General features: G+C 45.1%; 1 protein-coding gene across 1 annotated transcript; it reads left to right on the forward strand.

Annotated features, from left to right (window-relative positions):
• Positions 1 to 1,096: 1,096 nt before the first annotated feature.
• Positions 1,097 to 13,497, forward strand: LOC132590601 (retinol dehydrogenase 12-like). Its single transcript, XM_060263556.1, is given in 9 exon segments — positions 1,097 to 1,182; positions 6,551 to 6,669; positions 8,339 to 8,494; positions 9,347 to 9,405; positions 9,407 to 9,450; positions 11,035 to 11,246; positions 11,866 to 11,937; positions 11,940 to 12,051; positions 13,257 to 13,497. Coding segments are annotated over 9 exon segments (963 nt in total). The 3' UTR covers positions 13,360 to 13,497.
• Positions 13,498 to 13,747: the final 250 nt, after the last annotated feature.

Below are 13,747 nucleotides of genomic sequence, written 5' to 3' on the forward strand. Positions count from 1 at the left end.
TCTGCTGTCCCATGCCCAAATTTGAAGGAATCGCAGAACTACCAGAAGCAGTACCAACCCCATTAGGTGCAGCAGATCCCCAAGACCCCCAGGGCCACACAGGCCCCGTATAGGGCAAAGAACCAATCCCCGACTTACCAGGAGGTACAGCAGGCACCACTGCTGATCCTGCACCAACCACACCGGAGGAAGGCCCCGATCCAGCATCCGAACCGACCAGCCCAACAGCTCCTCCACTAGCAGATGCGGCAGACCTGCCCTCCAAAATAGACAAACGGGTCAGTATATCTGCCTGCAAAACCCGCTTAGGAACCCGCCCCTTCCTTGGCATCTGAGAAGGTGGAAACCCAGACGCCCTTTCCAGGGCCTGCAGCCTCTGAAAAATGACTGCGTTCACATCATCCTCACCCTCCTCATCAGAAGACGAGGGGGTGGAGGACACTTCTGGGGCGGCTTAGGAGCCTTATGTGCAGGCTGTTTTCCCTTTGATTTTCTGCCACCCTTACGCCCCGACATGCTCGCCACCTTAAGAGGATCACAACACAATACAAGATTAAAACGAGTATGAACTGCCGTAAAGCAGCTTACTACTCTGTGCCAGGGGAAGATGCATACAAACCCCTTAAAAAACCCCTCAATTCTTCTTACCAGAACAAAGGGGGGAAACCCACCTAAAATGGCCGCCACCTCACTGCCTCTTAAAATGGCCGCCCTGAACAAAGAGTGAGGAAGAACCAACCTAAAATGGCCACCAAGCACCCAAGGCAAGAAGAAGAACAACCACCCCAGTGCCTACAAAATGGCCGCACCTCACCACCCCATTGACTGCCACCTCAGCCACCCCCAAAAAGGCCACCAAGAGCAAAGACCTAAAAGAGAGGCTTGACCACTCAAAAAGGGAGGTGTTGGAAAATGATGTTTTTAACACGAGGCAGCCTCTCACTGCCCTTATCAAGCACCCTTCTCCTCCCCCGCTTAAGGCACCCAAAATAAGGCAAACCCCAGGAAACACCAGCCCTTATGCCCAACCAAGCACAATAAACAGGGACCACAGTAGAGAAGAAAGAAAATGCCAGCCATAAACAGATCCCACGACATGCTCAACAAACTTTCCGATGCTGCGACGCTGCCCGACGAGAACGGCCTCTACAGGCCTAATCCCCTGCAGTACCAGCCAGGAGCGTGAAAGCATGCTCCTTCAAGACCGAGCACCGCAGGAGGACTGTCTCAGGAGGGAGCGGAGGCTTCAGAAGGCATGCTGAAGCCCCGCCCCCTGAAGAAGCACCTAAAGCGCGCTGAATCACCCACTCTTTTTGCTGAGAGGGGCAAAATCTCCCCAGCAGCCATGCCACGATGCGGCGGGCTGCCGGAGGCTCCGTTATCCTAGTGTCTCCTCTGGTTATTCTTTGACACAGCATCATAAATGAGAAGAGGGAGTCAAAAGACACAAGAGTTGCTTTCATCTTTCAATACTTTCTTCAGGTTGACAGAGTGAAGAAGAATAAGATGTTTGCTGCTTCTGGTATACATATATGAGCCTAATGGTGGAGTAGTTCATGTACCTGATGAAGTGCATTCTGGTTCATAAAAGCTTATATTTGAATAAATTTTATTAGTCTTTAAAATGCCATTGGACATGCTGGTACAGAATAACATGGGTACCCATCTGGAATTATTCATATCCATTTTTGTCTCTCTCTAGTGCTCTGTTGGTAATTCTCTTTTTCTCTTAAAATCTGAATTACTAAAAGAAAATGACCATTGGTATGATGTATTTTATGTAGGAGGTCACAGCCCTACAAGGCCAAAAGACATCAGGACTCAGACTCACAATGGTGGTGGGACACTACACAAAAGTAAGATGGCAAACTTGTCAGTGCGGTAGTTAGCAGAGTGAGCTTCGTGACGTGCCCGACACTGAGCTCCAGGAAAGAAATCAGCCAGACACCTGCAGCTAGTGCCAAAGTAGTGTATTTACAGAGTATACAGTAAGTGCTCACTAGTGCAGTCCAATATATTATTCACACAGACAAAATGCTCCGCCAGACAGCTAACTCTCGAAGAGAGACCTGTGTATTGCACACACAGTCTACTTATAGTTCAGTCAGCCAATCCAGGCTGTGCAGTGTCATACTGACTCAGCATGTTCCTTCACTTGTTCTCAGCCGGCTCAAACCAGCCTGCTGATAAGGTCACTGTGACCTAGCTTGCCGGCTAGATCACCATCTGTCAGAGTAGAGCTGTCATACTGGGTTAAGATAGATTCATACCTCGACACACCTCCTAATCTATCGAACCCAGTGCACCCAACCATTGTACACAGACAGCAATGTTACATGCTTTTTCATATATACGCATTTACAGTTTCCAATCCAGGAACTCGTTATCACTGTCCTGGTCAGCCAGTTCCTTCTGGCGTTTGGCTTCAGCCTCTTTATTCCGTGCCTCACATTCTGCCACCCAGACCTTCCACGCCTCAGCCTTTTTCCTGAGTGTTTCCTGGAACCCTGGTGGGTCTGGTTTAATTACCCATGTAACATAAGGCACCTTATACCTGGCAGGAGGGATGCCTTTTGTGGCTCTAGTGGATACTCTCGTACTTGGACCGGCCTGGTCTCCTTCAGGCTGGTCTGTTGCCACCTCCTGGCCTGCCACCTCCTGACTCTCAGGTTCTACTTCTTGACTTTCAGGTTCTGCCTCCTGACTCTCAAGTTCTACCTCTTGACTTTGCATCTGAGGCTCTGTGCCAGCTTGGAGCTCACGTTTCTCTGCCCCTCGGCTTGCCAGCCCCCGGTCGGGAGATTGTTGTTCCTGCTTAATTACCCTTGGCAGGACTCCAGCATCATTATCAGTAATTGGCAGGAGTACAAGGTCTTTGTTATTAGAGTGTAATTGCGGCCAGCTGGACTGCTCGTTAAATTGGGCAGTCTTACTGAGCTTTATTTTCCTTTTCTTATCGCAGAAGCGATAACACCTAGCTTTTGGCTTGTAGCCCAGAAAAGTTAGGCTCTCTGCCCGGCTATCCCCCTCCCTCCTGTTCTCGGAGTGGATGCCAACCCAGGCTTTAATCCCAAAGACTCTCAGCTACTTCAGACTTGGGGTCCTATTGAACAGCAATCTGTAAGGCAAATCATTTACAGCTCTGGCCCAAGTTCGATTATGCACAAAAACAGCACAGTACATAGCTTCGGCCCAATAAGATATTGGCAGCTTTGCATCTTCTAGCATGCTGTACATTACAGTCTGTAGTACAGCCCCATGCCCATTTTCTTGGGGCGTGGCTGGGTTCACTAAACGGTGGGCAATGCCCTTGTTCTCCAGCCAACGTTTCAAATCATTTGATAAGAATTCCCCCCCTCTGTCGCTCTGAATAGCCTGGAGGTTTACACCTAATTGCCTCTCAACCGCTTTGACCCATTTAGTGAACACCTTGTACACTTCAGATTTATGCACCATGGTAAACACCCAAGAGTACCTTGTGTGGTCATCGGTGGCCACTAGGCAGTACCTCCTCCCCGACAGACCTTTTGGCAATGGGCCTATAACGTCCAAATGGACGAGTTCCAGGGCACGCTTACTCTCCCTTGTGCTTTGCTTAGAAGCAGCACAAGCCCTGCTCTTGGTCTTTTTGCAGACCTGACAATCTAGGTAACACTTGCAGGGTTTTACCTTTAGACTTGGCACCAACTGCAGGGTCTTCTTTAACGCTCTAAACCCACAGTGCCCGAGTCTCCTGTGGAGCAGATGTATACACTGATTGTGCACTGGCACATTTGACACCTGTGCCACCTGGGCACAATGACTCTGGACCTCATATATGTTACCTTCTCTCTTCCCAGTTGCAAGCAGCTTCCCCCCACCTCCTAGGATTTTACAACAGGTCTTTTCAAACTTTACCTGGTATCCCTGGTCAATTAACATGCTCACACTCAGCAGGTTCGACCTTAATGTGGGTACACACAAGACGTGCTGCAAATTGCAGTCTAATACAGGAAATTCAACATTCCCTGAACAAGTAACAGCAGCGGAAGTCCCGTCAGCTAATCTGACATGCCTGTGCTCAGGAATGTCAATATTGTTCAACAGCTCCTTATCGCAGCAGAGATGGCTCGTAGCACCAGAGTCTAAAATCCAGGCAGACCCTGTGCTCTCTCCTGTAGACGTGACCAGCCGGGCTTCTTCCTCACACGGGCTGGTGGTCCTCTGCTCTCGCTGCCTCCGTCCACGCCGCTTCCTCCTCTCTGGGCAAGCTCGAAGCAGGTGCCAAAATGATCCACAGCCATAGCAGCGTCGGACTGCCAGTGCAGTCGGCTCCTCTTTCTCAGCCTTTGGTCGTCTGCCAGCAGCAAAAGCTGGCTCACTCCTGGACGCCTTCCCTGACAAGCTGATAACCACACGCTCCTCAGCCAACGCCCCCGGACAACTCACTGCTGTAATCCTCTCTTGGAAATCAAGCAGGTGGGCACAGACGTACTCCATCGTTAGAGTCGCCACATCATCCGTCTCCAGGGATGTTATCAAGGGAGTAAACTCAGGCGGCAACGACGACAGTAAAATGTAAACTCTGTTATCGGGAGCTACAGTCTTGCCTCTGGCCTCAAGCTCAACGAAACAGTCCGTTAGCTTCTTGATGTGCTTTTTCACACACCCTCCAGCTGGCATTACAGTGCGAAACATTTTCCTAGTCAAGGCCATGAGGGAGCCAGCAGTGGTACTAACATGAACCCCACTGAGCGCGTCCCAGGCAGCCTTGGGAGTGTCCTTCCCTCGCACATATACCAACTGGTCATCTCCTACTGCCAGCACGATGTTTGCCAGTGCCTTATCGGCTAACACAGTCTCAGCAGGAGTTAACACAGCAGGGGGATTACTTACAAACAGCCATTGCCCTTCACGCTTGAGGTAGTGTTCCATTCTCAGGCTCCACACCGCGTAGTTGGCTGAATTAAGCTTCTCAACGGCCACTGCAAGCTGCTGCTGAGCCATGATGCTGACTCCTCCACACAGCTGGCTGCCGTCGTCCCTCTGGCTCTCAAAACAAGATAGCTGGTGCTTCTTTGTCCTTCAACCGGCGTTCCTCGCCTCCGGCTCCTTCCGAACTCTCGGCAGCTCAACTCTCATGGTGCTCCTCCGCGCAGCGGAAGTGTGCTGGGCCCATAACCCTGTCGGTGCGGTAGTTAGCAGAGTGAGCTTCGTGATGTGCCCGACACTGAGCTCCAGGAAAGAAATCAGCCAGACACCTGCAGCTAGTGCCAAAGTAGTGTATTTACAGAGTATACAGTAAGTGCTCACTAGTGCAGTCCAATATATTATTCACACAGACAAAATGCTCCGCCAGACAGCTAACTCTCGAAGAGAGACCTGTGTATTGCACACACAGTCTACTTATAGTTCAGTCAGCCAATCCAGGCTGTGCAGTGTCATACTGACTCAGCATGTTCCTTCACCTGTTCTCAGCCGGCTCAAACCAGCCTGCTGATAAGGTCACTGTGACCTAGCTTGCCGGCTAGATCACTATCTGTCAGAGTAGAGCTGTCATACTGGGTTAAGATAGATTCATACCTCGACAAAACTATGGTCCCTTTCACACAAACACTAACCATTTTGCTCTGCTATAATGCTACTACTAGGGAGCATATGTGTATATTGCTATTATGTGGTGGGGATGAGAAAGGCCTCTAACCTACTTGATCAGCTTACCTATGTGGTTGTGATATGCCCATATGTCCCCCAGTGCTAAGGCATAGCCATACAAAGAAGTGACCCCCATACTGCAGGGTGTGTGGGAATGTGTGTGAGAAAGGAGACTGAAGAATGCCTGATATGTACCAGGGAAGTACAGCTTTTCAGAATAGGTGAGAACAGTTCCTGCATCATGTTCCTCAGTTTTGAAGCTAATAGCTGACTCAAATTCACAGTTAGAAAGGCAAGTATAAAGCTTACAATTGTGAGAATCAAGGCTGAGTTTGTCTAATAAAAGGAAACTTTCGATAAATTATGAAGGTCATTTTGTAAGGGAAGAGAGGGGATTAGGACCCATAGGGGTCAGGCAAGCATAAAATCTTTCCTTTTCCCAAATAATTTGTTTGGCTTTCCAGATGAAATATGTAAAAGTAATGATCTGTCTTATGGAGCTGAACTGCTTCCTTTCTTTAGTCTACTGTCATTTAAAGTATTCCAGGGTTCTGAGCTTTTGTATGCGAAGAACCTAAGAATCCAGGTTAAGTTAGACTCTTTATATTCAGTGCATTGGGTTGGATCTCATGGAGAACATTTGACAACCCAAACAGAATTTCTGTCCACAGAGCATGACTTCTTTGCTTCCCACTGCAGGTCAAAATGCCCCCCAATGCTTCTCCTGGGGAATCAGGGACCCCCAGGATCATCAAGGTGGGGTTAGAGAACTGCTGTGGGAGGGAGAACTAGCAAAATCTCCCCACTTCTCCATATCCAGAAGTCCTCTGTGGAAACCACCCTTCTATGTACATATAATGGCACTTTCCTTACCACTTGAATGTATTAATTACTTATGTGCCTTTATATTTTCCAGGAAGTACATTGCAGGGGGAGTGTGCAAGTCTGCAGTGAAGCTGAATGGAAAAGTGGCTGTGATCACTGGGGCCAATACTGGCATAGGGAAGGAAACTGCCAGAGATCTTGCAAGAAGAGGCAAGTTGGTATCCTCTTTCATCCCTACAAGATGGGATCATTTAATAAGGAGAGGAATTGTGAGATTGATTGAGAAAAGCTGTCTGGATCTAGCACAATTACTTAAGTCTTCATTGAGCCTTGCAGAAAGATCATAAAACGAGTTGCTGAGTATGCAGAAACTGTAGCTTAGCCAGGGCACTCACCATGTTTTTCCTAGTGAAATCATAGCACTGTTAATAAACCAGTATTAGGTTTTGTGTTCATTATTTTTTTCTGAGGTGTTCAGATCATTATAGCAAGAAAAACTTTACCACCTTAATAATTTGTGTGAAATGAAGTGTTTGAGCCAAATTGTGGCCTTTAGCAACCATCCTAAATCCATGATTTTCTGTGCTATTATTGCATGGCGGCCCAGAAGGGAGCTGCTGGCCTTTCTGCCATAGGTGGAGCACTGCGAATCTCACTGCCCAGAAGGTGGCACAGCAACTTGCTCACTTAGATATTGTCATGATAAGCAAGGGGACTTTCAGGTCTTCAATTTCTGACTTTTGCTCTGAAAACTTTTTCTCACTTGATGATTTCTGTCCTGTTGTGTCCTAGGCTCAAATGGGAGAACTGTTACTTTTGGGGGGAACTGTTACTTTTGGAGGGAAGCCGAACAAGCCAGAGCTTGAACTCCACACCAGGGTTCCAGAGAAGGCCTAAGCGTGCCCAATCAGGGGAAGGATTGAAACATAAGTAGCCAATCAACATCCAGGCTCATACTGTACCCTGATAGGCCCTTAGGGCCCTGTAAATAGCCAATCCATGTAGATAGTTAAGGACCAATCAGAAGGGGGCAAGAATTGTATAAAGGAGCGGGAAGTTTTAACAGAGCTCAGTGTGTGTTGTGTGTGTGTTCCTGAAGTAAAACTTGCTGAAATCACTCTCCGACTCTGGTCTCTTACTGCGCCGACCCCAATATATTACATGTCCGGTTGTTGTGATATCACATACACATGTTAAAGTGATATGGTTTTGCACCATTGACTTTCAGTTGGTTTCTCATTCTCCTTTCAGAATGATTCACGTTGATAGAACAAACAAAGCTGTTGTACAATTCTCCAACTATCCTGCTTGCCTGTTTGCTCGTCCAGTCCCTGTTTTGCTTTACCTGCACAAGTCTGCGTAGTCGGCTTTGTTTGGCCTTATGCATATCTATTTTATTAATTATTTATTTGATAATTTTTTATTCTACCCTCCCTCCAAGGAACTCAGGGTGGTATACATGGTTCTTCTGTTTGCCATTTTATCCTCTCAACAACCCTGTTAGGTAAGTTAGTCTGAGAGACTGACTAGCCCAAGATCATCCAATGAGTTTCCATGGCAGAGTGGCAATCTGAGCCCAGGGCTCCCAGATCCTAGTTGGACATTATGAATGCTACACCACAGTGATTTTCCCTTCTTGTCTGAGTGTACTTCTAGTCTTTTGGATTCACTATTACAATAGTATTTTGTACTGTTTACCACTTGAATGACTTCTATATTGCAGACTTTTCAATTAACTCCTCCAATGAACTCATCTGGTGTCTGAGAATCAGTGGTATCAGTTCTGCAGTGTAAGCTCTTTCTAGGTTCAAGCCACACAGCTTCTATCTTATAAACTCACTGGCATTATAAAGTAGTTTCCCACTTTTTCTTATTGCAGGTGCCCGAATCATCCTTGCTTGCAGAGACATGGTGAAAGGAGAAGCAGCGGCCTGTGAAATCCAAACCTTGACTGGGAACCAGCAAGTTATTGTGAAGAAGCTAGATTTGGCAGACACCAAGTCTATTAGGGAATTTGCAGAAAATTTCCTAAAACGTATCTAAATAGTTTTTATCCTACTTTTCCAAGCAACAATGTTTGCTTAAAGCAGCTAACAGCATTCATAACAGATCAATCAGTAGTAAAAATGCCACATAAATTGTACTAATAAAGAAAAATAATGCATTGAGTGACCCAACAGCAACAAATCTTGCTTGAGCCAGAACCAGAATGAAAACGAAATAGCAGCTGAAATCAGAGGAAAACAAATCAGTCTGTTGAATGCCTGACAAAATGAAACAGACTTTGTCTGGCACCAGAACACTAATAAGAGAGGCTACAGGCAAAACTCAGAGCGGGGAGAGTGTACCAAAGATGTGGCATGGCAAGCAGAAAGGTCCTATCCCTCTTCACTCATTCAGGATGTGGGAGAATTTTTTTTTTATTGATAGTTCACATTTCTCACAGGGCTCAAGGCAGATTACACAGAGTGACTCAATACAGTCAACAAAATGTGACATTCAGTAAACAATGCACTAATATAGTAAAAGTTTGGAACCAACCAAAAATCTAAAAGAACTAAAGCATGGTGTTTAACATGACACACTGAGTGGTGCAAAAATTACATAACAGGATCCTACTTCCAGAAAGCTATACAAAGCAGTATAGACCACATTCCCTAATCATAACCTAGTCATGAAAGCCTTTGACAACAACTTTTATTCTTGCTATGCTAATTTTCTATTTTCATGGAGGTTTTCTAATATAAAAAAATGTTCAATGCTGGTGTTTCCTTCTTGCAGTATGAATCTATGAGGATCTGAAAGAAAGATGACAGTCATGTGGTAGATTCTATCATGCTAAAATTTCCTCTGAAGCTTTGGTGCTCTCTGTGTCTGTTTCTTGTAGAAGAGAAAGAGCTCCACATCCTCATTAACAATGCAAGGGTGACGATGTGTCCCTACTCCAAAGACAGTTGATGGCTTTGAGATGCATTTGGGAGTCAATCACTTGGGTAAGGCCCAGAGTCATTGAAGAAGAAATTGGATTTTTATCCCACCTTTGCTACCCAAAGGAGTCTCAGAGTAGCTTACAATCTCCTTTCCCTTTCACTCCCCATAACAGATACCCTGTGGGGCAGGTGGAGCTGAGAGAGCTCTAACAGAAATGGCTCTTGAGAGGAACAGCTCTATGAGACCTTGTGACTGGCTCAAGGTCACATCAGCAGGTGCATGTGGAAGAGTGGGGAATCAAACCTGCTTCTTCCAGATAAGAGTCCGCACACTTAACCACTACACCAAACTGGCTCACAGTTTGGTGGGTGGTGAATGGATGTAACCATTACACTTCCATGAATAACCAAAGGGAAAGTTATGCTTACTCTAGGTTGCTTTTCTTCTCATTCATTTGTTCCGGAAGACAATGAAGTAGGGGCACATTGTGTGGTCTAAAACACACGTTTTGGATTGGCCCGCTGAGACCTCTGTAAATCCTGTCACATCTTGCCCAGTACCTCAGGTGAACCAAAATTTTACTTGTCAGAAATAAAATAATGGCACTGGTAGCATTGATTATATCAAAACAAAATAAATTTTATTTTCAAACAGGCTGAGAAGGGAGGAATAATAACAGAGGATTATATTAGATTCTATGGGTAGGCAGAAAAATAGAATTATATACAAGAACACCTTTGGTTGGCAAGTTGTTACTTCTTAAAAATACCCAGTGTTTCCCTCAGCTAGACAAGACTCCTTAACACAAACCTTTTAGAAGATGGTTTTGGCTTTTAAATATATTCACACTAGCTTGCTCTGACTGAACCTACGTCAGGAATTCCCACCTCAGCCTTTTTCCCTGGCAAACTAGTTACCCTCTTCTCAGGAAGAGCTATAACCCTAGACTCTAGCACCTTTGAGGGCCCTGCACTCTTGACACCTCAAACCCTTGTGCCAAGTCCCCTTTCTCTGCTGGGACCTCAGTCTGTCTCCTGGGATTCCAAACAGACACAGGACCCTTTGTCCCTCTCAATGTGTGTTTATAATTTCTCTCACAAATGGAATCTGCCCATAGTCTTGGGATCTGAACCAGTGTCTTTGAACTTGCTCTGCCTTGTGACACTCTGTACCACAAACTAAGAGCCTTCTCTCTCTCTGCCTTTCTTAACTGTTACTCTTGTTACCATTTGAGGTTGTCAGCCAATCACAGTGAGTTTCTCCAGCTGTCACTCACTGAGACTGCTGTCTAGTCCATCACACCCACACTCTTTGATAAAGGTGCAACAGACAAATCCAGCTGCACTCTGCTCACATATACTGAGGTTGTCAAAAAGCCTGCCTTTTCTACAGCAAAGAATTGTAACTATGGTGCAATAGCTCATTATGTGTGATAGTGTGGGGCAGGGACTAACAAACCTTAGCACAGACAGGGAGTGGAGGTACAATCACAGATGTTCATTCTAACTGTGGGGATAAGTAATTTACTAGACATTCCTGTGGCTGTACAGTAGGGTGATACTTGCAATGTTAACTTGTTTTTCCCGAATTCCTGTTAAGCACTGTAATCAAAAGGCAAAACTTCAGCTCTTGTCTCTTTTTCTCGGGGCACTTCCTTTTAACGTTCCTATTGCTAGAGCACCTGAAAGAATATGCACCAGCTCACATTCTGAATGTGTCATCACTGGCTCATCACAGTGGGAGGATTCGTTTCCATGACCTCCAGAGTGAGCAGAGCTACAACACGGGTCTGGCCTACTGTCAAAGCAAACTAGCCAATATTCCGTTTACCCGGGAGTTGGCCAAACGCCTGCAAGGTCAGCAGCTTGTTCTTAATAGTGCCATGTAAATAATAGCCTCATCTGACTTACTCTATGGAAAGCTGAAGATACTTGGAAAGTGTGTGTGTGTTTAAAAACAGAAGAGACAGTCCATGGAAGAAAGCAAGCCTGTGGAGCTCTAAAAGCTGTAACCCTAGGCACACCTCCTTGGAAACAAATCCCACTAAATATTCTTGGGACTTACTTAGAAATAAAGAGAGAGGATAACACTGCAAATTTGAACAGGTGGAGGTAAACTTTAGCATCATGTCCCTTTTGGGAAAAGATGTAGCAATAAAACAGGGAATGTGCACTAGGCCTGTGATACATGGCATCAAGTGTGTTTTCTGCAGTATGTACCTGCAGCATGGAGTGAGGACCAATTGTGGCTCCATGGAAATAGAACGTTCATCGGTCTTCATGGTATAAAACTAAACATTTTGTAGCATATATTTAGGTAATACTTTATATGTAGACATATGAAAGATACAATTCGTTATATGACTCTTATTTTCCAGGTACTTACTTAACTGCATTGTAACATGTTTTTAAAAAACTTTACTTTTGAACAGATTTTCAGGATGTTTTCTGCTACATGCATGGGGTTTTTTGGCAGGCACTGGTGTCACTGCAAATGCTTTGCATCCGGGCACTGTATGGACTGAATTGACCCGTCATATATCTATAATTGATATTATCTGAAGGTAATTTTCTTCTTGAAGACACCACAAGGAGGAGCCCAGACCAGTGTGTATTGTGCAGTGGCAGAGGAGCTGGAGTCAGTGAGTGGGAAGTATTTCAGGTAGGTCATAAAAATTGCTCAAAATGTTACTTATGACCTGCTGTGGCCTAGTAGCCACCAGACCTGGAAAAGAGCCTTGGGATAACAATTTAAAAATTAGTTACAGCTGACACTTAGAATGCTGACAGTGGTTCATTGCAAGTTACTTTAGCATTAGGTAGACTCTTCCTTTGGTGTAGAAAGTGTAAGAATTTGATCAATGTATGGACGAATAATCAAGTCTTAAGTAGCAAGAATGAATTTGGGGTTCTAAATTTCCCTATTGGTTGGCAATAGCTAATTTTTCCTGTGACTTTAATAAACTGGAAGAATGCCTTTTCTCATTCTAGAGAGATACACATGCAGCACAAGGCCTGTGAGTTAGCAGTGTCTGTTTTGGTAATCAGTTACTTTAGGGGAGGGAGCTGGAAGTCTGAATCCATCCTGCTTTTCCCAGATATTGTTTATGCCAAAATCAATTGCAAATGAGTATTCAGTGCAGCATCTTCCATTCTCCATCTAGAGCAGAATGTAGCGATCGCTTCTTGGGAGCTGTATGTTCTGCTCACAAGTGTCCCAATCTAGCTAGAGTTTGTTTCTACTACACACTTTTAAAAGAATCCCTCCTATTATTAAATGTGTCAGGTATAAAGGCAAATGGTTCTAAATTAGAGGGAGAGCGTTATGTAAAGGGGTTTTTTGTTGTTTAATTTTTATGCAGCTCTTCCTTCAAGGTAATCAAAGTGATTTATATGGCTCTCCCCTCTTCTGTTTTATCCTCCCAACCATCCAGTGTAGTGGGGTTAAGAGCAGCAGACTCTAAATCTGGAGAACCAGGTTTGATTTTTCTACTCTCCCACATGAAGCCTGCTGGGTGTCCTGGGGCCAGCCACAGTTCTTTCAGAACTCTCTCATCCCCACCTACTTCACAAGGTGCAGGTACGTGGAGAGAGGAAAGGAAGATTGTAAGCCACTTTGAGACTCTTTAAAATAGAGAAAAGTAGGCATAAAAACCTTATTCTTCTGATTAAGACTGATTACGTAGCAATTCAGAATGCAGGTTGAATGTTTAAATCCCCTCATGGAAAAAAAAGATCCTTGCAGACTGAAAGCAAGTATGTCAGGGACAAAGGGTTTAACTGTCACTAGGATTTTTGCCAAGCCCAACTTTTAAACTATGCCAGTGCCTAAGATTCCTAATTGAAACATTGTTATTTGTACCACAGTGACTGTCAACCAGCGTATATCTCAGCTCAAGGCCGTAATGAAGAAACAGCTAAGCAACTTTGGAAAGTCAGCTGTGAACTCTTAGGCATCAAGTGGGACTGAATTATGAGGGATCTTTTGTTGTAGCTGTGTATTGCCAGTAAGGTATTTGCTGTGAAAACAGGAACTGAGAACCCCAGCACAGTCACCTGATGCACACAATTCAAAGTGTAAATGAAGCGTTATTTTTCAACTTGGTTTCATACATAGAAAATACATATCCCTTGTTACACAACTAACTTGAGAACAGCCATGCTACTCTTTTTTTTTTTCCAACCACGCGGTCAAGTATGGCAGTAGGAGCGAGGATCACTTGCCTGTGCCTCTGCAGACTGTGGTTTATAATAATTTGTAAAGCCAGGAACCCTCTAATTTAGAGGCTCACAATGGTGGTTGCGAGGAAGAGATGTGCTTAGCTGTTTAGGCCACTTCAGTTTCACTCCTGGACAAT

The sequence above is a fragment of the Heteronotia binoei genome, unplaced genomic scaffold (assembly GCF_032191835.1).
Source record: "Heteronotia binoei isolate CCM8104 ecotype False Entrance Well unplaced genomic scaffold, APGP_CSIRO_Hbin_v1 ptg000334l, whole genome shotgun sequence".
Lineage (NCBI taxonomy): Eukaryota > Metazoa > Chordata > Lepidosauria > Squamata > Gekkonidae > Heteronotia > Heteronotia binoei.